Here is a 27,472-nt window from a genome sequence, read left to right as displayed (position 1 = left end):
TGTATGAATATGCATACTCGACTCATGCAGTTGCTCTGAAGCTGTCCAGATTTGAAACAAACAAACAAAAAAGAAACAATGCATGCATAATGACTTGATAATAGCTGATGTTTGAAAGGATGATGGGTTGCTGGCAGAAATTGAGTTACTTAAATTACAAATCAAATTTGTGGTTTCTGATGTAAATCTCTGAGTCTGCAAAGGGAATCTTGTCCTTATTCTTTCTTTCAAGCAAAACTAAATAGACCTACATGTATTTGAACGTGTCTCGTGTCCGGCCACTATAGGAGCAACACATTTTTATGGTTTAATGGTGTGTTAACACTTATAAATAATCGCAGAAGAGCAGTTAAACAACTGGGCTTACGCTTTTGCTTGCAGATAATATCCCTGGAATTATAATGGCCCTGGAATGAAATTAAGACAGACACACAATACACCTGAAAACAGAGGAGACAACACTTTTACAGTTGTCAAATTAACCAGCTAACCCAGGAGCAAAACTGTGGGTAATCGAGGCATAGCAGATGCTAATATTTCTAATGTGCTTGTGTTAGTGGCTTGGTTTTCTGTAATATGAGAAACAAGATCATCTGTGTAAACTCTACATCTTATTATGGACACCTACTAATGAAGGTTTTAAGGTTGTGACCCATGAGGCTTAAGAAAGTCTGGGGAATATATCTTTTCCAAATTATATTCGCCTGTCCATAGGGGCAAGAGACATACAGCAGGGTACTCTTACCTAAAACCTTGGAGGTAGCGTTTGTAATAATAATGCACTGTAACTGTATTTGATATTATATGTCTTTTGCTGTCCAACCCCCCCTCACTGGTTATTTAATTATGTGACCTTCTGTGTGATATGGCCTGTCCTTCATCTGTGTTTTTTTTTTTTGACAGCTCCTCTCTCCTCCTCCTCTGTTTGTTTCCCCCCTACACAACCTCGTCTTACCCACAATGCTCAGCGAACATCACCACCAAGATGGCCGACGCTATGGAGGAATATGAGAAAGAAGCTGGCTGCGTCCCTATTCTCCACCCCGAGGTATGGTCCTTGGACTTCACGCCCTTGCACTGACACATGAACATACACAAAACATATTACACCAGCCTGCGTGTGGGTGGCTGTGGGGTTTTACCGTGCTTTTTTTTTGGAAACTCCGATACCCCCTGCAAAACCACCGGTGGGGGGTGGCAGGTAGCTAACGATGCTAAAGGTGCTAACGCTAGCCCCCTCCTCCTCCTGCTGCATAGCAGGCAAACGCTGGGCAGATGTTCGTGTAAATGTTAACGCTAAGCTAGGTGGTGCTTTCCGTGGTAGTGACGCCGTGCAGCTTGCAAACAAGATTGTAAGCGGTGTGTTTAAGTATGTTATGGGAAATGTAACGTTAATGCTTAATCCTTGCAGTCAAATGGCGTTAGCTTTGTTGCTAAACTGGTAGTGCTGGCTGGTTTAGCTGCGATGATGTAAATTGGGGTCAAGTGTATAACGTTATCGGTATATTAAGCTGTCCAGTCCAGTCGGCAGGCATAAAAACTTAATGTTAACAGCCACGAATATAAAAACTATCGACTTTATTTGTCTTGAAAACCATATTCCATTCTGAGTATGGCATTTTGTAGTCCCCCTCAGCTAACTAACCCACAGCAGTACCACTTTGTTGGGATTATCAGTAACGTTGTCTGTCAATTTGTCATGTAGGTTAGCATCCGTCGCTTCTGTCATCTAACGTTAATATCGTTGGAAATGTTTTGGTATGTTTGAATTAAGAACGTTGTGAATATCAAGATAAACACATTAGTTTTATAAACGAACAAAAAAAAGACAACGTCTAAATCATATTTATCCAACAGTGACTTAAGAAATAAAGGACATTGTAGCTGGAAATCATTTTTAGCACTGTTAGCTAAACATTGTAGCTAACATGGCGAGAACATAGTTGTTTAATGTATTTCTCTTTACCTAGCTAGCTTGCAGTTGTAAACCTATTTAAGCCCAAGGCACCCATCTTCATTATTTTGACTTCACTGTATACATTATAGCTAGCACAGCCACATGGAACTTAAACGAGGATAGAGTTTATATGGGTGGTTGTTAACATCATGCTATTATTGTCCTTCTTTATTCTACATCAGGCATACATTGCTGCACCTGACTAGCAAACATGTGTGCGCCAGTAATAGTGTTGCATATTGGACTCAGTCTGGTTATTAGTTGTTCCATCATCTTTGTTTGGCAGGTAATCTTATCACCAGGAAGAGCTCCGTTTGATAGACACAGTAGTTTGCCACAATGATAGCTGGCTTGCTTTTCTCTCAGCAGCCTTCTTTTGCTTTTGTTGATTTGGAGCCAGCAGGTCAAGTGGGCTAATTTACCTTCATGCTTGGCCAGTAACTGTTAATCCTGGCAGCTTGCAGTCCAAATGATTCCCGTCTTTAATGTCCAGTCAGTCCCCAATTGTGTACGTGGTGAGAATAGGTTGAAGTGGATATAGTGATTTATTGGCTATTGTAAGGTGAGAGTGTCTTGAAAGTCCAGAAGCCATTTTGGCTGGTGATCCAAAAAGAGTTGACTTAAAGCACTGAATGTAATAGTCCTTTATACTCTATGCTAATATGCATCTTCTGTGGTAATGCTGTTACATATTGAGTAGTCACATTGCCACAAATCCCAGTTCATACATGACCCCATAATGGCAAAATGTGGTCAAAGTAACCAGAATGGTTGTATTTGTGAAGGCAAATACTGTATGTTAATCCTGTGTTTGTCAGTTTTGTTTTGGTTTGTGTAAAGGAAGACAGCAGTTTGTAATGTTATCCTCCATCTCTTGATTTAGCAAGCCTGTTGATTATGACTAGAGATTTCTTTTGAGATTATTTTTCTACCTTAACTGCTGCATTTAAAGTTAATACCACTTGTGCCCACATAAGGTGATCTGAATCTAACACCCCTCCCAACCTAGGTTGAATGAAGGTCGGACTTTACTTGGCTTTGAACCAATGTCTCTGTTAGAAAAGATAATTTGATTTAATGTTATCATTACAATCTGACTTGTCTGAAAATAATGACATGCAAACAGAGACCAGCAAGTTGGGGAAATGAGATTGATGGTGTTGAGACAACTGAAACATACATGTATTTGGTATGTCATTTTTTTTGAGTGGGGTTTATGGAGCTACAGTTGAAGACTGTGACAGCGGTGTCATGACTGGGTCGAACACTAGTTGAACATGCATAACATGCTTAGAAGACCCTGTTATGTGCACATTTTCTGTGTGAAAGCTGTATGGCCTAGAGGACTTATTCCAAGCTGCAAACAGACTTGAGTAACAGGCTTTACACTTCAAAATGTGCAGTGTGTTCTAAAGGCTTTAGAAACACACATTCAAGTCAGCTCTTCCTAAATGGATAAAATGCAATCTGAAATGCCTTTATTGATCAGTTTACTCTGCGTTATTCCTGTTACATACGTGCACACCTAGTCCACAAATTTGCATTTAAACAGCACTGTTTTCTTCTGTATTATAGATAAAATGCTTCCTCTCTGTGGCACTATTACATTCAGGTGTAGACTGATACAATCATCCTGCTGTTAGTCCTCATGACTGTTGAAGATTTCTCCTCTTTGTCACTTGGGAAAGATCAGGTTTACAAGAGGGAGGGTCCCCATAATTCATGGAAATGTAATTACCTTCTGTTCTTTGCTCCCTTGACACAATGAATTGTTAGTGATTCCCTCTTTTGTTTGTTTTTCTGGATGTCCCTGCTTGACGTGACTGGGAAGTCTGAGAGACCTCAGACCAACTTAGTCGAGTGTGTTGGAACGCTGAGCCAGTGCTTGGCACTGGTGGCAGAGATAGAAAGAGGGGAAAATGCAGCCAATGTCACGGCATGGTAGAGCTTGGAAAGTTTAGTTTTTACCTCTGTTGTGCAGGAGATGCAGTAAATACTCTATTGTCAATCAAAACTTGAATTGTGCATAAGAGAAACAGTATATGGCATTATGTTGCCCACAACTGTGCTTGCACTTTGTAGCAGCATTATTTTTCTCCAATCTTGCAAGCAAACTGTCTGCCTTGACTTTAGAGGTGCCACAGCCTCCAGCTCATTTAAATCATTGCACTGGAGTTTTCACAATATGACCTTTTGGCTGCACACCTACCTGTCATTGAAGGAATATGTCTGACAGTAGCAGCATCATAAATGCACAATTTATTTTCCTGTATGCCTACACAGGGTTGGCTTAAAGTTGCTCCTCTTTTCAGGAGGTTGGAATCTGGGTCATGTCGTATATTGTAGTGAGAGCAGAGTTATGCTGAAAGTATGAGGCACCTGAGTTAGAACATCGGAAGTTTAGTTTCTCACCCAGAGGGGCCATGCACCTTTTTTTTCCCTCTTTGAACCAGTTCAACATGTCGAATCCAAACATTTCCTCTTGAGGAATGTAAGGGATAAATGTCCTCAGCTTTCGATCTCATTTGAAAATGCAAATGAGCGTTCCCCCATAAAAGGCACATAAAGGTAGCAGGACATGCTCAGCCACTTGATTTGATATTTCACATGTAGTGCAAAGTGGAAAAATGCACTTTCCTTGGAGCATTCCCATTATTTCCCTCCATAAAAATAGCGTTTCCCCTCCACCTCCTCCTGATCCAGGGATATAAATTGTGCCATGACTATTGAATTAGTCCCTCTAAATGGCTCTCATTTCAGATAAAATCTGATTGTGAGCGACAACTACAGCCAGCAAGAGGAAGAACACAATAACAATCAGCAAAGTAGTCATTGCAGAGGCAGTGAATAAAACAATTATTCCTTTTTTTGGTTTGTTTGTTTTCTGCTATATGTTTTCCCAATTAAAATCTAAATGTTGGTCCCAAGCTGAGAATTGGTCACCTTTGTTGTACTGTTGCAGTGGCTATTACTACTACTGTTGAGTCTACTGTAAACCAGTAAACATGCATTTTCAGAAATGGTGCTGTTTGACAATGTTAGTTCAAGGCACGTGACCTCCAGCACCCCAAGGAGTGGTTGCCATATGTCACCCTGACCTGCTCCATTGACTAAAGCCAAGCCTGCTGCCTCACCAAACAGATGACATTCCAGCCTAAAAATCAATGGTTAGAGTGAAATGGAAAATATGTTTTAATTGACAATATCATCACTGCTGCCTGACTAGTTGCTGCATGCATCACCAGTGAGCAGGTACATAATTAAGAGGTGAAAAAATGCGCAGGCTGCAATTATCACCACAGTTACAAATGCCATCATCAGCTTTTTAGATGGCAGGAGGGAATGAAGAGAGGGGCTGCTGCGACTGGTAAAGGGGGTCAAAGGTTATCTCCATGGAAAGTTGAGATGGAGAAAGTTATTTAACATATGGTGTCTGAGGATTTAGAGGCAGGCCCTCTTCCCCGCTTGTCCCTCGACTGACGGTAGGGATTGCAGAGGAATTGTGAGCACTTTCCCTCAATTCAATATCCAGATGAAGGATATTTTTTCCTGGGCTTCTGTCAGTCCGTTGTGGGGGGGGGGGGCTCAGGACAGTCACGATCACAATTGAGTGACTCTCACCCTCTGGGGGAAGTTGAAACAGATCGTATGGATGGATGGAGTATTTGTAAATGACCAAAAGTTGGCAGTGAAATGCCTCCTTGCGGCTTTGACACTTGAAAAATACAGGAATAAAAATATGAAATGGTCACCATCATATCCCCTCTGTCACACCTAAATAAACCATAATGTGCTTTTAAAGTAAATGCATTATGTTTGGATAAAAGCACAAGAAAATGTGAAGAGGATGTATATCTATGACCAGGTTTGTTTAATTAATTTTACTGTGACATGTTGGTGTCATTTAGAGGTGGGTTTTGGGGTCTGACATTATCACATCGCTGTAGGCATGTGTGATGTATATCCAGACGTGGTTGCTGGTTATACGTCTAATGTGGCTGTATTTATTTAAAGCCCCAAGAAAACCATAGTTCAGTTTTGTGTTGTGTCATTTCACAAACTTTCTTGTGAAAACAGGATATTGAGACACCACACGACTCAGACAGGAACTGTTATGAATATACCGGGAAGATTGCGTGAACATATTTTTAGTTTGGCTACATTTTTTATACTCACCAAGTAAAGAAGCAACAAAAAATACAGTTCTCCAGAATTTAAAGTAAAAAAGAACTGTAGATTTGTTGCACTTTATTTACCCATGTGTGCCCGTATGTGATGATATGGATAAATGGAGTTTATTTATATTATTACATATGAGAGTAATTTTTTTACATTGAAATTGCAAGAGCTGTGGGTTTTGACCTCTAGTAGTGCTATGGAGCAGTTTTTCTGAGATCCCCTTTTTGTTTGTCTAGTGCCAATGGTGTCTTCACTATTCCACTGATCTACAGGCGGGGGTAATGCACCAGGAAGCGCAGCAGTGCGCCAACAAAGGCATGAAAGAAGAAGACTGCTTGCTAGTAAACGTGGATGTAAACAATGCAGGTTTCAAACATGAACAATTGCAGAATGTTTTATTAGCATAAATGCATTCGCCGCGTTTAGTTTAGACCTCAAGGTCTGTGAGTGACACTGAATGTAAACATAACCTTTCTTGGTTTACAAGAAAACTCCACAGGGCATCTTTAAGTCTGCTACTGTCATTTTCACCGGCTAGAATGACAACTGTCGGTGGCACGTTTACTCAGCTGTAGCAGATTTCCATTAGTTCTGCGAGTTAGCAAAAAAAGATAGAGGAAATCTTGGCTGTTGTCTGGTAAATATGCAAATTGAATGCCAGTGTCTCTACATTCACACATGGCCAAAGATGGCTTTGTGGGAAACGACTCACCACTCCATCATTTTTGATGTTTAAAAAGGATTGTGCTGTGTTTTTTTTCACATAAATGATCTATGTGTCAGACTTGACTTGTCAGCAGTTTGTCTTGATTACCATAACTGGCCAATTATCAATGAATATAATGCCATGTCCCTGTTATATTTTAATATTATTGAGTAACATTAAGTATACCACTAATGTAAAAGAGTAAATGTGAGCTTAATTGGGCTTTTTGTCATGACTTGAAAAGCGCAGGTGTTACTAATGACATGAACGACGGCTCCACTATAGTAACAGTGAGTCAGCATGCACCATAGCAGGACCCTGACACCGAAGCAGCCAAATGGAACTGAGCCATCTTCCATTTCGTTAGTTTCACCTGTGTTTTTCCTACTGTGACATAAAAAAAAGCCTATTGGTCAGTGTTTTGTGATCATGCTTGGCACCGTCATATCTTGTTTAATGCTATGTAGACCACAAATACAGGCCTTTTAGTTCAATTTACAGGAGATAATCACAATTTCAATTGGCGGCCACAATATTGGTCAGAAGAAATGAGAATTATATAACTTCCTGAAATTGTTCAGCCCCACTGAGTCAGTGTAAAACAAAATCTCTCAGTTTTTCCTCATACACCCTCTCCATCTTGTTTCTCCAACACGATTCCCCGTGGTGGCAGAAATGCTGGCTCAGCACATCCTTTTCAGCTTTGTAGGGAAGCCCAAACTGAAGTCAGGAGAGATGGTCATGGTACAGCTCTAAGTCTCTGTGGCCCTCTCGCCTCAGGCTACCCAGCAGCTCTGCACAAGCCCCCCCCCCCCCCCCCCCCCCCCCCCCACACCTCAGCGTTATATGCATGCAACAGCAGCACAGCCAAAAAGGTTTGGAGGCTTGAAAACTAAATATTGAGCTTTTTAAGGTGGTGGTGATGTTGAAATACCACGATTTTTTTATGTCAAGGTTGGTGTCACTAAAGGCATCACAGTTTTCCAAAATTGTTATCTCTGTGTCTACCTGTCAATTTTGGGATGTTTTAGCAATAAAACTAAATTCAATTACTAGTGTTTCTCTGTGACGGTAAATTAGAAGCGACTTAATGTGGTTTAACATTAGCTTCTCATTCACAAAGTGAAGAGTCAGAATGGAAAAAGCCAATGTGGGTGCTCCGTGTTTACCAGATGCAGCCCTCGTTTCCGGGTGATGGAGGCTAATTGTGGTTTCCTTGGCGTTACTATGGAGGCTAATTGAATGTCAGTAGCACAGCCGCCAAACATCTGTGTGACAGATGAGATCGTCAGCAGCAACAGCGCAGCCTGACTGGAGGTCTCCTCAGCCATGGTAGACAAAGCCAAGCAGAAGTTGCCTCGATCAGTGAACATTTTCGCAGTGTCTTGAAGATGTAAACCTACAGCGACTTCCCAGTTTGCCTCCCCAGTGTTGACATTTTTTACATGTTTGATATTGCAGGGAGGCATTGAACTTGATTTCCTATCATACCCATGTCACGCTTGACAATTCTGACTTTTCTTGACATGCGATGGAAATGTGCGGTGTCTTTGATCTCAGTCACACACACAGAATATGTCATCCTCTCCTTAAACCTCTCATATGATGTTCTGTAGAAGGGTATACTGAGACTTGTCTACTGTCAGAGATTTTGCCTTACTGTTTATACTTTGGTACCTATCTCCTTTTAATATCTCTGGGTTTAGGGCTGTAACTAATGATCACTTTCCTTATCGTTTAATCTGCTGATCATTTTCTCGATTCAGCGTTTTGTCCATGAAAGATGGAGATATTCAATTTACTGTCGTGTGAGAAAGAAAAATATTTCAACGTTCATACAATAATCATTGATTAATTATTATCTTGCCAATACATTTTCTAATTGTGGCAGGTCTAGGTGTATATAACCATTATGGGAAATGTTGCATATCATCCAGCAGGTCTGCTTTATGGCATTATAGGACTTACAGGGTTTTTATGTAAACACATTTGCAATTGAATTTCCATCAATATTGTGAAAACAATTATATAAACAAACAATATATGCTACAATAGAAGATTTGATGTATGTTACCTAACCCCCCCACACACCACCACCACCACCAGCGTATTTTGAAAGCAGCATGACCCTCACCTCTGTGTCTGTCTCTTTCTTTTCAGGAAATCAAACCCCAGAGTCATTACAACCACGGCTACAGTGAGAATGTCAGTCGTAAAAACCATGTGGATGACTACAGCACCTGGGACATTGTCAAAGCCACACAGTGAGTGGATAAAATGCATGTTGTTGTCTCATGTGTCACTTTTTATTCCATATTTGAACCTGGGAGAAAAAAATGAACTGTAATGACCTGTTCGAATTCAAAATGTGTGCTCTTAAAATTCACTATCTGCTTGACCTATTGACCTATCAGTAGACTAAGCTAAGAAGTAGAAATTGAGGAGGAGCCTGTGCTGATCGAGGCAGTTGAGGCGCCACAAAAGGGCGTCAACTGTACAACCTCGTCTCACTGTCTACTGAAGACACAGAGTTAGTGCAGTTGTATGACACCATACAGGAAAATATAAAGGCTATACTGAAGGGTAAGAGTCTCTCTCTCTGTTATCAAGATGCCACAGATTTTAAATCCGGAGCTAACACCGCCATGTTTTCAACTGTGGTTTACTCATTCAGCACATTCCAAAGAAGTCATTGACAAGCTCAGAATATGATGAGGGAACGTAGGGAGGAAGAGGAGAAATGTGCCTGATAAGATAACAGCTTGGTCTGGGAGGTTGTCACATCTGACAACTACAGATTTACGTTGTTTTGTTTTGAGGTTAGCAATATCCGTTTCAAGACAGCTCGTGCCAAGTTATGCCACAGCATGGTCGTTTATCTGTTTTTTAAGTTGTCACTTTTTGTGTATGTGTGCATTTTGTCAGTGTGTCTGGGTTGTATGTGTTTGACCCTGTGTTTATCTGTGTTTGCACGGTTATTGGTGTGTGAGGAAACATTAATCCCTCTCCGGCCCTCCCCCCTTCCTCAGGTACGGCATCTTCGAGCGCTGCAGGGAGTTGGTGGAGGCGGGCTTCGATGTTCGGCAGCCAGACAAAGAAAACGTAACACTGCTCCACTGGGCCGCCATCAACAACAGGATAGACTTGGTCAAGTGAGTCCAGTCATGTTTTGTATGAAGTTGGTGGTGAAGAGGTTAGAGACGTGAGCTTAGATGCCAGAGAAGATCACTGGGAAAAGTGTGCTCAGCCAGCTTGCCATAAATATAAGATGGTATGGGCAAAAATAAATGTGGCAGCTGCATTTCTCCATTTTCTTTGCTTGCACGGCTTTAATAACCCTTTTGCACTGAGCTCTTTACCATCAACCAAGAGTTGACCTGCTTTTAGCCACACACCTACCATGATTCAGGTTGCTCAGAGAAAAAGGGGTTAACGTATGGCTGATGTTACGGGCGTGGAAGACAAAATAAATGTTCTCCTCCTCTGTAAATACTGCTGACAGTGTCTGGACCGCTCCAGCCCCTCTTGTACTTTTCTTTATTTACTGCTTAAAGTTGCAGGATTTCAGGGGTCAGGAGCCAATATTTAGCTCCCCAGTCAAACACAGTCCTGCAACATATTCTATATATTCATATAACAGAAGTTAAACCACCACCAGAATCATTTCAATATCATATGTGATATGCAGATGGCCGACATGGTACACGATTCATACCGCTGCATATGGAAACATTTTCATTTGTTATTGTTCTCCACTCATAACATACTATATCATTTGTTCCCACATGAATGCGGTACAAGACTTGTGGATATTCATTATTAATTGTCTGCAGTTAAAGTTACAGTATTATCAATCAATTAACTATGAGCATATTTCACTTTGGTTGGGGAGACAGACTTCCATATATGGTGTCAAATGAAGAGCCTATCGTGCTGCACAGCTGACCCCCATGTGTAGGACTGCAACCAAGGATTATTGTCATTAATAATTCATTATTTTCTCAAATAAAATGTCACATTTTCTTAGAGCTCAAAATGACGTGTTCACATTGCTCGTATTATCCGATCCTGCCCATAACCCAAATATATTCCATTCCATCCAACGACCTAAAACCAAAGCTGGAACCCGGTTATGTTTGGGGTTTTTTGACTGAAACTATGAATCGATTGTTGTTGAATTAGTTAATTACCAGTTATTGAATTACCAGTTATTACCAGCCTCCTCCTGGATTAGATCAGCAACAAGAGGTCAGATTCATGGGTAGACGCAGTATGAAGTTTCACCTGATGATGGCGTTTGTGTGTGCAGGTACTACATATCAAAGGGAGCCATCGTGGACCAGCTGGGAGGAGACCTCAACTCCACACCTCTGCACTGGGCCACCAGGTAACGCACACTCACCACAGATGACATGTCTGCCATTTTGGTGGACATATTTTAATCCACGGAGCCAAAAATACAGTGTTTCTTTTCATTCCTTCAAATTTCTGTTACAACAGAAAACAACAGAGTCAAAGAGCTTCTGGTTGCCTGTACATTTTACAGTTATTATTGCACTGTACATACCAGAGATGAGATTATCAAGCACGGCAAGGTCAATTGTACCAAAATCCAGGGGCCGCCTTGCCTGAGGAGATGAGGCCATCTACCTCAGTGTCTAAACCACCCCTACGAACACACGTTTGTGAACTTCTCGGACTGTTCACCATCATCTGCTTTATGAGTATTTTATTATTCATAGCTCGTCAGCACTGTTAGTTTACGACTGGATCCTCCATCTCAACTTCTATGTCCTCCCTCCTCATTGTAATGATCACTCAGTCATGCTGTAACTAGTGAGAAGGGACAGGTCACACGAACCCCCCTTCCCTTCTTCTCCCAAGCATGAAGCGCTCTCGTCCTGAATTATTGATGGGTTTGACAACAGGCATCCGCACCATCGCTGGTACGCAGACACTCAGGAGTCCTGTATCACCCTCCACCTCCACCCCAAACCACCACCACCACCAACCGGCCAGTGACCTTTTTAAAAAGCCCCCTCCTGTCTGTATTCAGCCGTTTAGACACACGCTGGAGCTAAGTGCTGGGTGCCACAGGCTTTGTCTGCTCAGGTTTACACACAGCAAATAACTGTCACGTTTTTGTGCAGTGAAAAAGTGTCAGTACACAGTTCTCTCGCCAATTCAGTCTTTCAAATATTTATTGTCCTGTGGGGGGAAGACAGGGTTGCAGACAGGGTTAGTAATACAAACACATGTAAAAAAAAAAAAAAAAAACACCTCAATATAGTGTATGCAATAAAAGCATGTAACGAATCCCCTGCTACACCGCGGAGACAAACATGAAATGATAAAGAGCAGGCAGGGAATCGCTCTCTCAATATCGCACCAGCATATGAGGCTGCGTCAGTGGGATTAAATGTTTATCCTGGTCAAATGAGAATGGCTTTGCCCTTCTTCCCCCCCAAACCTCTAAAAGACTTGAGTCATTTGTTCCTGCATATTACTGGCTATTTTCACCCAACTGCAAACAATGGTGAGGAATAAGATGTCGGAATAAGGCACCGTGGGGGAATTTCTGTATCTCTTTTTAACATGATGTCTGTTCTGTGTTTGTCTTCTCCAGACAAGGCCATCTGTCCATGGTGGTGCAGCTCATGAAATACGGCGCAGACCCGTCCTTGATCGACGGCGAGGGCTGCAGCTGCGGTCATCTGGCCGCCCAGTTCGGCCACACCTCTATTGTGGCCTACCTTATCGCCAAAGGACAGGTGGGGAAACCCCAACAACTGCAGCTGATTTGTCTGGAAAAGAACATAATGCTTAAAATGTTTTTTACATTTTCACAACAGCTAATGTGTTTGTCTGACAGGAGATGTTTAGTGTGATTACTATAGTCCATTGCTTTATCATCTCTTTTTCCTGTTGGTGTCTGTCATTTGGGTTTTGTCAGCCACTTGTGGACACTTTTGTACCAATGCTCTCCATAAGGGGGAGCCCTATTCTTTTTTTTTTCCCCCACCTCTCAATTCTCCTTCAACTCCTTCAGTTCTTGTATTGTATCTTTCCTCTGTATCAGGATGTGGACATGATGGACCAAAACGGCATGACTCCTCTGATGTGGGCAGCTTACAGGACACACAGGTGTGTTATCTTTGTAATATGTTGCTGCTACAGCTTTACAATGAATTACTGTCCTGACAAGAGTTCTTACTGACACGGTTAAGCTAAATGTTAGAATAAATTCCACCCTCAAATCAAGGAGCCAATGCTAGAAACAAAAGTCTGAAACAGTGACACTTGTGTAGAAGTGCACTAAAACCCACCTACAAGCTAGAGCATGTTTCTGCCGGCCGCAGCCACACACGGAGCTTCCTCGAGTATAAATGAGCCATCATTCATCAGACAGACTGCTAACACAGGGAAACAAGTCCCAATATTGCTGCTCAGCTTCATCTGAATATTCCCTGGTAAGCAGGTTTGCTGAGAGTTGTAGCATGACGAGGAGAGGGGTAATGATTAAGAAGTTGTGTGGATAATAGTACTATGATAATGGTAATGGATCATTTTCTTATGACATTGATGGCTTTCTAGCAGTTAAAGTGTGTTGCTGTGCCCAAAAATATCTGGTTCAAGCATTTTTTTGTTGTCATACATGATAGTAAAGTGAATACCTTTGGGCTTTGGACTGTTGGTCAAATAAAACAAGGCATTTAAAGATGTCCTCCCATGGCTGTGGGAAATTATAACAGGCATTTTTGCATTATTTTATGACATTTTATTGACCTAGTTTAAGTGAATGGTGTTCTGTTATAAAGTGCTAAATATGAGCCAGCAGCTGTCCTGTTTCTGTTAATCACCTTCATGTCGTCTTTGTCCTTCTTCCTCCTCGTGACGAGCCTGTTTGTCAGGTGGGTGTCCAACTCATTTGACTTGATTTTTTTCTCCCCCCATCGCCCCCCTCTGTACGTCAGTGTGGATCCCACCCGGCTGCTTCTGACCTTCAACGTGTCGGTCAACCTGGGCGACAAATATCACAAGAACACCGCGCTGCACTGGGCCGTGCTGGCCGGCAACACCACTGTCATCAGCCTGCTGCTGGACGCCAACGCTAACGTCGACGCACAGAACATCAAGGTAACGCCTTCGTCATGGCTTGATCCTCCGTCTTCGTGTCCCTGCTCTGCCATATTCTTTGTATTTTGTGACGCTCAATACGGACCGGTCTGTTGTTGTTGTTGTTTTTATTTAGGGCGAAACACCGCTAGATCTTGCAAAGCAAAGGAAGAACGTTTGGATGATCAATCACTTACAGGAAGCGCGGCAGGCCAAAGGCTACGACAGCCCGTCCTACCTGAAGAGACTGAAGATGGACAAGGTATGCACACACACACACACGCTCAAATACATTACATTATACATCAAAAGACAAGAGCAGGCAGTCAGAGAGTAGAAAAACCATCAAGCGATGGGAATTATGGGCTACTGCTGAAATTTGGTAGTTCATTTAGTTAATTTCTCTGCTGTAAAGTGCGGCTCCCTGTTTGACCGCCCACCTCTGTCTCAGTTCAAACAGACATGCTCAGTTGTGATTATCTTTCAGTCTGAAGCTGCCAGCAGTTTACTGCTTTTCAACGCCCCGATCCGACAGTCTGACAGGAAGGAGGCGACTCTTTAAATGACGGGTTACTTTTAACAATGCAACTACCGGAAAATGCAGGGACAAAGTAACTTTTACGGCGTCCAGTCTGTCCACAGTGGGCGGTAAATCACATGTGTCTCGATAAATAACATCTTCCACTCAAGCTTTGAAACTTGAACACACTTTTTTTTGTTTGTTTTTTTCGAAATCAAAGACAGGAGGGGGCATTTACTATATATGTATTTGTATTACCTGCCAGCGTGCATGAACTTGTTTCTACCTATAACTCTGTTTTAACTCTGCTTACATGTGTTGTTGTCTTTCCACTCGTCTGCTGGGACGTTATTAGTTGATTAAGGTAAATTTTAGTAACTAGACAGTAAGTTTACACTCAAATAGACCACACTGAGGTCTGAGGTTTGTCTCGGCTTTAGGCCAGATCTCCTAGTGTCAGGCCCAGTGCTGTAGTGAGTAGAGCTTCACAGGCCATTTGTAGAATTGTGGAATTCATCGAACTTGCTTGGGATTGCTGCTTCCCTTCCTCTCTGTGTGTCTCCACAGCTTAGAGAGCCAAATGTGTAAAAATACAAACAGCTATATAAAAGAAACACTTCACTCTTTATAACCTGGCATTTTGACTTCATCAACAAATATAAATCTATGCCATGTCTGCTGTTTATTGTGCAGTGTCTATTGTAATTAAGAACATAAAAGCTAAAGTTGCTTGTTTTTAACCAGGAACATTTGCATCTTTAGCCGCGATTTGTCTGCACTCTAGCTTCAAACTATTGGACATGGGTACTGCATCTGGTCATTACAACAGATTTTAAAAACCCTTTATAGTTACAAAATTCTTTGTGTTGTTTCTATTGTCCAGCGTGCTTATCAATCTTCATTTCTTTCTCTACATTATCTCCATCCATCTCATGTTCCCAATACTTTGTCCTCTCTTTCAATCTTTTTCCCACCGATCTCCTCCTTTCCATGCCTTCTTTATCACCATGTTTATTACATCTCTCCTTCTACATGCCCTACCTTCCTGTTTTTTTTCCTATCTATCTCCCCTTATTTGCCATCTGCATCCATCTGTCTCCCTCCTCTCCTCCCTCTGCAGGAGTTCAGGCAGAAGGTGATGCTGGGGACACCCTTCCTGGTCATCTGGCTAGTTGGTTTCATCGCTGACTTAGACATCGACTCCTGGCTGATCAAGGGCCTCATGTACGCCGGCGTCTGGGTCGCCGTGCAGTTCCTCTCCAAGTACGTCTCAGTTGCATAAATACCACAGATATACACACACACACACTTTCTCCTGACATCTATTATCTAAATACTTCACTATGTTAATTTAGTCACAGGCTGGTTTGGTCAGATTTGTGGGATTTAGATGTCCTGACACCACACACACAGTTTATGTATCACCAACACCTACACTGTACATTCACATATATACTTGAGTGCAAACACACATGTCATTTCCAACATTCCACACCATGCAGTGACAAATACTCCCTTAAACACACACACACACACACACACACACACACACACACACACACTCTGTACCCCCTGCTTAAACCCCATTACCACTGCCACCTGGTCCTGCTGGTGTAGTTTGTACACACATTACTCAGTGTGTTAGCTTTATAGTTACGGACATTCTTGGAGTGCTAACTTGTGAATACGAGTGCTGTTGAGTCCAACTGCAGCGTGTCATCATCAGGGTTTGGTTTATTTTTGCAGCTGTCTCACTGCAGGATTCAGATCAAAGACTCAGGTTCACATATGTCCGTATGTGCTACAGTGAGAAGGAGGAGCGCCTTGATGTATTGAATGCATAAGGAGGGGGGTGGGGGGGGGGGGGGGGTACAGAACTTAACAGATGACTATTTTAAGAAACATATGCTGATTACTCCAACCCTCCTCCTCTCCTCTCTTTCTCTGCAGGGCTTTCTTCGACCACTCCATGCACAGTGCTCTTCCTCTGGGAATCTACCTGGCCACCAAGTTCTGGATGTACGCCACCTGGTTCTACTGGTTCTGGAACGATATCCTTTTCTGTCTGACATTTTGTGGAAATCCCCTTTATCTTGCTGGGAGTTAGAAGATCTCATATCTGTACCTGAAACATGACGCTACATTCAGCAGCCAATTAGCTTAGCTTAGCATAAAGACTGTAAACAAAGGGAAACCGCTAGCCTGGCTCTGTCCACATCTGCCTCCACCTCTAAAGCTCACTAATAAACACGTTATATCCTGTTTGTTAAATACAAAAACCAAAGTCACAACATCACGTTGTGATTTTAACGGGGGAATACGTGCCACACTGTTTCTTGCAGTTGCCAGGCAACCAGCGAACACTCAAGGAAGTCACTGTTCTTTGCAAAATAAGCATATTTCCCAAATTCTGAGGTGGTCTCCATTAGAAAACTAGAGACTAAAACTTTGCAGTCAATACACAGTATATCAGCAAAAATAAGAGAAAACTAAATGGGGATGACTTCCCATGAGGCTTTGCTCTATTCACCCACAATCAGACCCCCGAGACCTGGGACGCACTGTTTACTGGAAAGACACCCATTCAGTGCCTTGCAGTCGTGTCACATGCTGGTTGGAATGGGCTATTTATTCTTTCCTTTTTAGCAATTGAACAAGTAATGCAACATAAGCCAAGAGCTTTTATGAATCTGTTAAGCCAGTTTGTAAATTTGGCAAACAGGACCTCCAGGCAGGGAGGATCTCAATAAAATGTGGACTTGTAAAAATCCATTTTTACAGCTTTCCTGTGATGCATTTTGGATGAATAAGAGAGAAGATTACCAGGAAAAGTACTTGTGTTGGATGGCTGGGGCGTCAGTGAGATTAGGTTACAGGCCAGTTTCAGAGAGGTTAATGTAAAGAGCAGAAGGAGGTAGTAAAAAAAAGTAGAATACGCTGTGTCTAAGTAAACAAGCCGCTTAGTCTTCAGCCTTTGTTGCTGTTAGATTGTGAACAGAGAGTTCAGTGTGTAACAGCTGCTGGTTGAAACACAACACTGCGGCTCCAAAAAGTTTCTGTTAGCCACGTTTTTTGTTTTTTGGTTCATGGAAGAATTGCCTTTCTGTTCGGAAGCTGCTAATTGCAGGAGGTGAAAGGGGAGTTCTCGTTTGTGGAAGGCATTTAATTTTCTGCCTCACTGCCCCACTAATGGGAAGGGAGAGCAAGATGTCTTTGGCCTGAGCTTATTGAAAAAGAAAACTGTGCTCCAAGGTCTTTTCAGTTATTTTTAAAATGCAGCTGGAGATGTTTTGAGCATGTTCTGGATGCATGGTGTGTCTGCGCTACACAAAATTCCTCCTCAAAGAGCAAAGGTTTGGTGGCCTTAACGTCCTGTACTCTGGTAAATGTCTGTTGGTACGTGGATTGGAAGTTGACCCTTTGACTACAGGCAGGCTCTTTCTTGTGCGAAGACAAAAAAGGAGTTCTTTCAGGCTTCTCTTTTGCCCTCCAGCTATGAGGGGCTGTCATAAAGCCATGAATCTCTTTCCAGTAATCTTTGGCCCGCCTTTTCAGTTGAAAGACGTGCTGTTTCATGTTCCTGACAGCACAGGGACTAATGCTTTTCTCCTGCAGCGTTGCATTCACTCAGGTGGACAGTTGGTTCTTGTCCAGTTGCCTAGTTACATACAAATTAGTACCTTTTTTTCATTGCATTTATTTATGCATATCCAGTGATTTGCAAATGAGGGGCACTGTTGGGCTGGATGGTTTGCTGCTTGTTTTAACTAGAAGTTAATAATACATTTAAAGCTAACCTATGAGTGAGGCTGCCGGCTGTTATAGAGAGAGAGAGAGAGGGCTCAATGATTGTTCAAATGTGGGAATAATGGTTTGACAATCTTGTTTGTACTCACCAAAAGTGGCAGAAACGTTTGTTTGTTTGTTTGCATTTTTTTTTGCAGATTTTCTGAAAATTGTGCTAAATTTGGATGTCATGGCAGATCGAAAGATAGCTGCGAGGGCAGAGGTTTTCCGAAAGATGTTCGAGCATCCAACAAGTGCTTCGTTTGAAGCATACTGACGCCTTGAACCTCCTCTGATGTCCTCCTTTGTATTTTCCAGTGTGTGGTGTCAGGGGTTCAGAGCCCGGTTACATAACCTGTGGACCTGAGGCCCAGCATGGGTCGCTGGTGTGAGTTCTCCATTTTGTGCGAGTCTGCAGTTAAACATTTATTGAACTTGGATTTGAGGATGAGAATATAAACCTTTTCATTTGTGTCATGAGCTAAAAGATTCCAACATCTGGTTTGAAATGTCCCGGCCTGATTATCTCATTTCACTTTTTACTGTCTTGGATGACCTTTTCATTAAATGACTTCTGGTAAGCAAATGCAGCCTGGAGGCAGAAATGGGAGATTACTGTTTTGATTTTGATGTTCCACATTTCTGTTAGGCAGTGTAGTTCTACAGCCCAGTCTTCTGCAAACCTTTGTTGTGCCAGCTGAACCCGATTTGTCCACCAGTTCTGACCCACTTTCTGAGCTCATTATCCTCCTCAGGCCTGTGGTTGAAATCAGATCAAATGACAAGGGTGGAGCTGAGTGACGGTACCCTTTTTGTCTTTTTTGTCCCAGACTCGGATCATATTTTCCTCAATAGATTTAGCTCATGAATGCATTTCCAGCAGGTGAGCGTCTGAAAAATAACTGAACGATGATGTTGGGAATGAAATAAGAGTTTCAATTTCAGCATACATTTTGTTTTTCAAATACCACACCGATAAACCCGTCTCTGACTATCGGCTGCTAGGGGGACCTCGTCAAATACCCCTCACCACTCAGCCTTTGAAAAGATAAATGGGTGCTAACGGGAGGTGCTGACCCGTCTCTCCCAGAGGAAGCATTGAACCCGAGGCGCTCTGGAGAGGGTTTTACTCATCAGGCCATTTCAGGAGGGGATAATGTCAACAACTACTTCTTTATGGAGACACTTACAAAGATCAATGGCTTCATGTGGTCTTTAGAGACTTGTTGAGGCCTCTCTCACTCTGTCAGTGCTGGGAAAAGTGCTTATCAGTGAAGTCACAAGTGTGCTGGAGGGATGTCCACAAAAGCTATTGTTAATTAAACCCTTGTTAAGGCCTCAGGGCAGCTCAGTATCACCTGTTATGGTGGATTTGGTGTAACTTCTTCGCGGCTAGTGTTCACATGGAATGTGTTTTGACAATACAGATCCCAGAGTTCAGTCTGAATGAAAGCGAGCGTGTAGTATAAACTGAAATAGCATGCCTTGGCCTGTATGATTCAGAGGACGATCCAGTTGTGGTTGGAGATGATAAGAGAAATCGTTGTTGCGGTCATTTAGGTTTAGGTGTCCAGCAAACAGCCTACTGTTTTAGCCACGCTAGGAGCACAGGTCTGCTGCTGGTCAGTCGCTCCAACACTTTGGTCCAGACTTAAAATACTTTGTGATGGCTTTTAGTGCCATGATCAGGTCAAAATTTGGTTTATGAGCAAACGCCCTGCAAAACTAATGACACCCCCATCAACCTCAGCTGTACATTGTGTTTACTGCTAATTAATGAATGTTAGGACGCTAACACCCCGAACGTCAGCATGTTGGCGTCGCCATTGTGAGCATGTTAGAATCAGAATCAGAATCAGAAACTGTTTATTGCCAAGTAACATACATTACAAGGAATTTGCTGTGGTCTGAAGGTGCTATTGTTTTGATAACAAATAAGTAGAATATAAAAGCTAAAATAACAATAAGAATAAAAATAAAAATAAGATAAGATAAATAACAACAGTGCAGTGACCAGAATAAAGTAAAGTGTCCAGATAAAGTGTCCAGTAGGGGGTGGGTGCGTTAATGTAACGCAGTGGGGACAGGGGTGATGTACGTTAATATAACGTATATTGTGTTTGTGTTCTGGGGGGGGGGGGGTCAGTGAGAGTTTGTCAGGTTGACTGCAGAGGGGAAGAAACTGTTTTTGTGGCGGGAGGTTTTGGTCCTGATGGACCGCAGCCTCCTGCCAGAGGGGAGGGGGTCGAACAGATGGTGTCCGGGGTGGGAGGGGTCGGCAGCGATCTTCCCTGCTCTCCTCAGGGTCCTGGAGGAGTACAGGTCCTGAAGAGATGGGAGGTTGCAGCCGATCACCCTCTCTGCAGAGCGGATGATACGCTGCAGTCTGCGTCTGTCCTTGGTGGAGGCAGCAGCGTACCAGACGGTGATGGAGGAGGTGAGGATGGACTCTATGATGGCGGTGTAGAAGTGAACCAGCATGTCGACTGCCAGCTACTCCTCTCCAATCCTTTGTTGAAAGAGTATGAAAATTGCAAGAATATGAACATTTTACAAGATGCAAAAAGGAACATGTAAATTGGTGGAATGTCCATTTTTGAATTATAAATATTTTATCCACAAAGAGGCAGCATAGCCACCTTTGTGGAGTTACCCTGAAGAGGGTATTTTAAAATGGCCCCTCTAACATAATGTCCACTGTATGAGCTGAAAACGACTACTCTTGTGTGTGTTAAGGAGTCATTCAGTGCCTCCCACTCCGAAGGTTTCAGCCGCACATCAGCATATAGTGTTGAGGCTTCCCCAGTCTGTGCCTCTCGGTGTCACTTGGCTGCTTTCCTGTGGGATTCGGCTGACTCACGCACACCTGCACGACTGACTCTGCCGCCAATCAGTTACAGTCTTCGCCAGCTGTCGCATGGTGCGCGTCTTATCTCTCCATGGTCGTACACAAGACTGCTGAAATGACCTGGGTGAGTGGAGAGGCCTGTTAGTCCTGTTAGTGAGCTGACGTTGTGGGAAACATACAGGAAGTTGTTTTATTGACGTTTGTTTAAAAGTGTTTCCAGAACAAAATGACAGGCCGAGTGTTGTCCTGAGAATTTTTGAATGACATGAAACATGCTTGCTACCATTGGACAGAGCCAGGCTGTCTGTGCCCCCCTTGCTTTCAGTCTTCATGAGAAGCCAGGTGTTTGTTTTTTTTTCCTGGAACAGGAAGTACAATGTTGCCATGGAGTCAGTGAGTTAGCTGTGGGCTTCATTTTTTTGTTAGCCTATAACATTCTTGCTAATTGACGCCTTCAAGAGGCTGTTAAGCTAACGTCTCCTGGCTCTACCTTCATATTCAGTGGCATCTACCTTCTTATCTAACTCTCAGCGAGAAAGCGAATGAGCATATTTCCCAAAATGTCAAACTGCTCCTTTTTAATGTGAATCATAGTCTCATTTTTTAAAGAGTTTTGAAATATAAGCTGAATTGTGACAGAAACGAGATGTTTTTAAAGGTTCACACTTCAGTTTCAAGAGCTGCTTTGCTGCAGTTCATGTGTCATGAAATGAACTAAGGTTTCCTGCTTTGTATCATCACTCCTCTGGCAGTAGCCCCGTGGTTAAACTGAACAGGATTTGATTGTGGTAAAAAAAAGACAGCAGTCGATGAACCTGTCAGAAAAAGCTTTGTCCACAGTCTTCCTTAACCTCGCTGCACATCTCCCCTTTGCCACCGTCCACGTGCCCTTCCTGATAAACACCCTGGCTTTGTTCTACAACTTTGGCAAGTCCTGGAAGTCTGACCCAGGAATCATCAAAGCATCAGAGGAGCAGAAGAAAAAGGTATCGTAGGAAAGAAATGTTTGAGTCCCTACTTCCTGATGAAGTATTTCCTTCTGAATGGTTTGATTTTTTTTAATCTTTGTCGTATTTCACTTTACTAAATGTTGATGTAGGTGCTTGTTGGACATGTTTGTTTTAATGTGAACTTTTCCCCCCCACATCACGTGGGATGTTACATCAGCTATGAAAATTCCAAATCCTGATTTCCTGTCCCTGCTGCCCAGAGTCGTCGCCCCCTCTCAGCCTCTCCGTCCCCCATTATCACACTCTAATGGAGGACAACAGAGGCTCTGCCTCTCACCAGGCCCTGTGATTGACGAAGAGCTAAATTTACCCTGCATTGTTAGCGCTGCGCAGGACTCGCCACTGTTTAAGCTAGGCGGCCATCTCGGATCAGAGGGTTCAAAGCCTTCCTCTCTCTGCAGAGGATCCCCTTCCCACCTCATGTTTGTCCTCCCAGGTTGTTGTAGATTAGGATTGTTTTGTATCTTTTGTTTATTTGCATAAGGATAAGCTGAAAAAAGCAGAAAAAACGTATTTCTGCAGGTTAGATGAAAACAACCCCCGTATGATAACTATTTTGCCTTTGAAAACAGACAACAAACTAATGGCTGAATGAAACGGTAAATCCCAGAGTGATTGTTGTCCCAGTTCACCCGTATGATTGTTGAGCTGGAAATCCCAGCCTCAGCTTGTATACTGTCAGTAGGTCTTTTGTTGCAGTGCCAAATAGACCTCGGCGAGATGAATTTCTCAGTTGTTCATTCATTTTTCTTTGTTTATTCATGTCCTTGTCTGCTAAATCCCGCTTTTGTTTCTTGTTTCCTTCCTCCAGACAATTGTGGAGCTGGCAGAGACGGGCAGCCTGGATCTGAGCATATTCTGCAGCACCTGCTTGGTAAAGTCTTGACTCCTCTCTTGCAAGACCTTGATGATGCATACAGAGGATAATAGCAACAATAAGACAATTTTTTACTGCTTTCCTCACAGATACGGAAGCCCATCAGGTCCAAACACTGCGCCGTGTGCAACCGCTGCATTGCCAAGTTTGACCACCACTGTCCCTGGGTGGGGAACTGTGTCGGTACGTCAGCAACACCACGAGGAGCACGTGTGCTCCCAAAACAACCGGCTGCTCATTATTCTCATCCTCACGCTGACACTTGTGGCTTTTTATTGTTTTATCACTTCCAGATTCCACTTTAAGACGCAACATGTGTCTTGCTCTCAATTCATTCTGGCTCTGGTACACAACAGAGAAACATGTCAAGGGAAATGTAATGATCTAAAACAAAGAAAGTGGGTAATTAGTTGGTTGGTTATAAAATACGACCTTTATAACAATAAAGAATCAAGTGGCTTCTACAAAACATCCTACAATAATGACGAGATGCAGGACATGAAGACGGGGAAAACGAAGCTGTAAGGGAAGCGAGTGTGTCCAGGATTGAGTCAGATGGCGTCCGTGAAGCAGACCGGAGACAGTGGGGATGGTAGGAGCGCGGGGGGGGGGGGTTGTAGCACTTCCGTTTTGAAAGCAGGTGGTCAGGAAAGAGCTTTAAAAGTGTGGAAACTGTCTGAACAAACAACAAGCCCTCCCTCGTGACAATCGGGACCAGGGGCCTGGAAAAAGATTCAAAAAGTCCTTCAGAAGCATTGAAATATAATGAACACAATAGTTCATGACGCAGTTACGGGTTTCTGTCATGTTTTAGAGGATAAATATACAGCGCAGTGTGCGACCGATCTGTTTAATCAGGACGGTCCCTCAACAGTTAAAGGTCCCTGTGAAGTTTCCTCGTAAACGAACAAAAGTTTACCTTCAGTGTTCCTCACCAAAACCCCTTGTGTGTCTCCTTCCTCATGAAACATTTTTCATCAGTTTTCGTCCATGTTTGCTATCTAGCGGTCGTCTTCTTCCTTGTATTTTCATTGCGAAATGGACTTCATGTTATTTATTTTTTTTTCCATGTTTAAACTGATCTTAAATGAACAAAAAAAAAATGCATTAAATGTCTTTTAGACTTGCAGCCACTGAGTCACGTCAGCAGTTATCCTCTCCTGCCTCTGCTGCTGTTAAGCCCCTTCATTTGCACTCGTCGGCATGCATTTGTATATTGAATAGTTACTCTATTGAACGTGGTGAACGTTCGCTAAACGTCACATCCACTGTTCGGCCGAGAACCACAGCAGCAAACTTGGCGGTGAGAGCGGGACGTGACGCGTTTGTTTCTCCTCTACAGGAAGCGGGAATCACCGCTACTTCATGGGTTACCTGTTCTTCCTGCTCTGCATGATCTGCTGGATGATATACGGCTGCATTTCCTGTGAGTGCAAGAGCCTCTCTTCAGAAGTCTTTCCCCTCGTTCTTTTTCTCCGCCGCCCTCTTTAACTTCTCTCCCCTTCCCTCCTCAGACTGGAGGATCCACTGCGCCACCAGCTATGCCAAGGACGGTTTCTGGCTCTACCTGACCCAGATCGCCTCCTGCTCCCCCTGGATGTTCTGGATGTTCCTCAACAGCATCTTCCACTTCATGTGGGTGGCCGTGCTCATCATGTGTCAGCTCTACCAGGTCTGGGTTCCGCATCCGATAAGACACATTGAAAACGTTACTGAGAACTAGGATTTACAATGTACAAAACCTGAACCGATAATCACTATCATCTGTTTGAATTTCACTCGATGTTTATGTCTTGTGACGCTCTCTAATCTCTGTGAAATGTTGGCCGACCTCTTTGCTTTTATCTCCCGTAGATCGCGGCTTTGGGAATCACCACCAACGAGAGGATGAACGCTCGGAGATACAAGCACTTTAAAGTCACAGCCACGTCCATCGAGAGCCCATTCAAGTAAATGATCTCCTCTTATTTGTTTACTACAGAGGGCTGAATCCCATCATTTCAGCTGGGTTCCAGTAATAACATTAAAGGGTTGGTTCACCCACACTAGGAGAAAACAGATGTTCTCGCGTACCTCTGGTGCGGATGGTTTTAATTTGGTTGCCCCTGGTTTTAAAATATCGGCCTCTGAGAGCTCTGCTTCCTCCACATTACAGAGACTGGCATTTCATTTCAAATGGGGCTCATCGCATTAAAAAAAAACAATTAACAGCATCGCCTCTTACCAGTAACAATGCTCTGGACAGTTTTCACCAGAACTACATTCTAACAGGGAAACAGTCCCTATCAAAACTGCTCGGTGTTTGATGTACATTATCTTGATGTTGCTGTTAAATTCTCAAAATTTGAAAAGTTAGGAAAAATGGAAGGTTTTGACCCCAAACCTCTGTAATAATGTTATTTTGGAGATGACTATTGGTTTTCAGGTTAGAGTACTACTGTTCATGTGAAAAAAGTAGCATGAAGCCTTTTGCGGCTCCAGAGGGAGCTGCGTGACGTTGGGTCTTAAAGGTCCCATATTGTAAGGTCCCATATTGTGCTCACTTCAGCTCTGTTTTTATTCTGGGACTTTACTAGAGTAGCTTTGCATGATTCACAGTTCATAAAAGTCCTTCTTTATCTTCCTCTGGCCCTTCATGCAGCCCCTCAGCTCCCCCCCCCCCCTCCTCTGTCTGAAACAAGCCGTTTGAGACAAACTGAACAACCTCCAAACACTTGAAGAGTAGTTCCTGAGCAGAGCGCTCCGATAACTCAGACAGACTGAGCGGGTGGACGAGCGTCCCTGTACTTGGTGGGTGGTGCCGTGATTGGAGAAGATGACCTGCTGGGGGGGCGTGGCTGAGTGTGGTGACAATCACAACCTTACTGAAGTCCTGACGGCGCGTTTAAAGTGTCTGAATACGGGCTGTGTGCATATTTCCGTGGACTGAGCGTTTTGATACCTTCCCAGTATTTATACAGCACCTAGAGCTGCTTTATAATCAAACAAGACATGGACATCTCACTTTCTACAATATGGGACCTTTAAGACTACAGGTTTGAAGGTGAATAAAATCTGGAGGTGTGGAGCTTAAAGACCTCTGTAGCCTGCACCTCATATCTGCCTGAGGCTAGCAGCTCGAGGCTACATTAGCACGCATTACATTACACATCTGAATCTCAGACCGGACTGTTGGCAGTTGAGCATTGCATTGTGGGTAATGTAGGCGCCAGGTTTTGACAAGGAGGAAGAGTATGTGGAATAAAAAGGACAATATAATATGAAGTTATTAGCCTTCCAGTGTCTGTTTCCTCACACTCATCTCCCCCCCTCTCTCCCTCTCTCCCTCCAGCCACGGCTGCTTCAGGAATCTCATAGATTTCTTCGAGATCCGCTGCTGCGGTCTGATCCGGCCCGTGGCGGTGGACTGGACCACGCAGTACACAATAGAATACGACCAGACATCTGGCTCGGGCTACCAGCTGGTGTAGAGGACGAAGAAGAGGAGGGGGGGGGGGTGGCATGGAAGCAGGGGGGAGTCAAGCATCGCCGGCTGAAAGAAAGTTTGGAAGGATTACCCTCCCCACCCCCTACCCCCATCCACCACACCCCCGGCGTTCATATCAGAGCGATGCTGTTCTCGGGAGCGCTTGCTTTTTGTGGACCATCTCTCCCTCACCGATCAAAAGACTTTTGGAGAAGAAAAAAAAAAAATCAGCCAGGACAAGCATGCTGTTACAGGGCAACACCACACCCACACCCCGCCCTCTCCCTCCCCCCGCCACCTTTACTACTATTACTACTACTACTATTCTACAACATCAGACTTCATTACTGTACCCCCCCTTCCCGACACCGCTACCAGACCCCTCCACCTCGTCTCTTCTCCCGAGCCCTTTGGACGGTGCGTTGCTGCCAGGCACGAGCGGAGTGGAGAGAGGCCGACGGACGAGAGGAATTCCAAAATAAAAGCCCTTCCGTTTGTACCGGAGACGCGACGCTGCAAGAGACAGCAGCGCCATAAAGTGGCAGTATGGTTCTTCTCCCTCCCCACTTTATATCCTTATTTATGGTGTCCCTGTTGATGTGCCCTGTATGTATTTTTTTCTTTTTTTTTTAGTTCTTGATTGGTTCAGGAACATCCTGCGATGATTAACTGTGGTGGCCAGGGAAGCTGAAAAGGAAAGTTGTTGTTTTTTTTTCTTCTTTTTATTTGTTTCAGACTATGACAGAGAGAAGGGAATGTCTTTTTAAGGTCTTGGTTTTGCACCGCGATGAGTTTTGAGTGAAGCTGATGAGGATTTGCCAACATAGTTGAACTTCATCAGAGGAAAGTGTCTGGGTTACAGGCGGAGCCGCTGGAGGAGTCCCAGCTTCTCACCTGCAGAAATAAAGCTGCCGCCCCCGCAAAGTAATAACCTGAAAACAGTTCCCGTGCAGTATTAATGCAGGATTAAGCGCATGAATCGGGACTCCTCCCGCGGCGGCGGCTGT

At 43.4% G+C, this 27,472-nt stretch overlaps 1 protein-coding gene across 1 annotated transcript; it reads left to right on the top strand.

Moving 5' to 3' along the window:
* Positions 1-985: 985 nt before the first annotated feature.
* zdhhc17 (zinc finger DHHC-type palmitoyltransferase 17) lies at positions 986-26,469 on the top strand. Its single transcript, XM_070929321.1, has 17 exons — positions 986-1,048; positions 9,003-9,106; positions 9,872-9,994; positions 11,152-11,229; positions 12,469-12,613; positions 12,922-12,986; positions 13,817-13,979; positions 14,095-14,220; positions 15,599-15,741; positions 16,429-16,529; positions 21,974-22,098; positions 22,934-22,996; positions 23,089-23,182; positions 24,342-24,425; positions 24,514-24,671; positions 24,854-24,948; positions 26,331-26,469. The coding sequence occupies exons 1-17, from the start codon at positions 986-988 to the stop codon at positions 26,467-26,469; spliced, it is 1,869 nt and encodes a 622-aa protein (XP_070785422.1).
* The last annotated feature ends 1,003 nt before the right edge of the window (positions 26,470-27,472 follow it).

This window comes from Enoplosus armatus, chromosome 22 (genome assembly GCF_043641665.1).
Source record: "Enoplosus armatus isolate fEnoArm2 chromosome 22, fEnoArm2.hap1, whole genome shotgun sequence".
Taxonomy (NCBI): Eukaryota; Metazoa; Chordata; class Actinopteri; order Centrarchiformes; family Enoplosidae; genus Enoplosus; species Enoplosus armatus.
The sequence above is the reverse complement of the archived record's forward strand: the minus strand, read 5'-3'. Positions and strand labels throughout refer to the sequence as shown.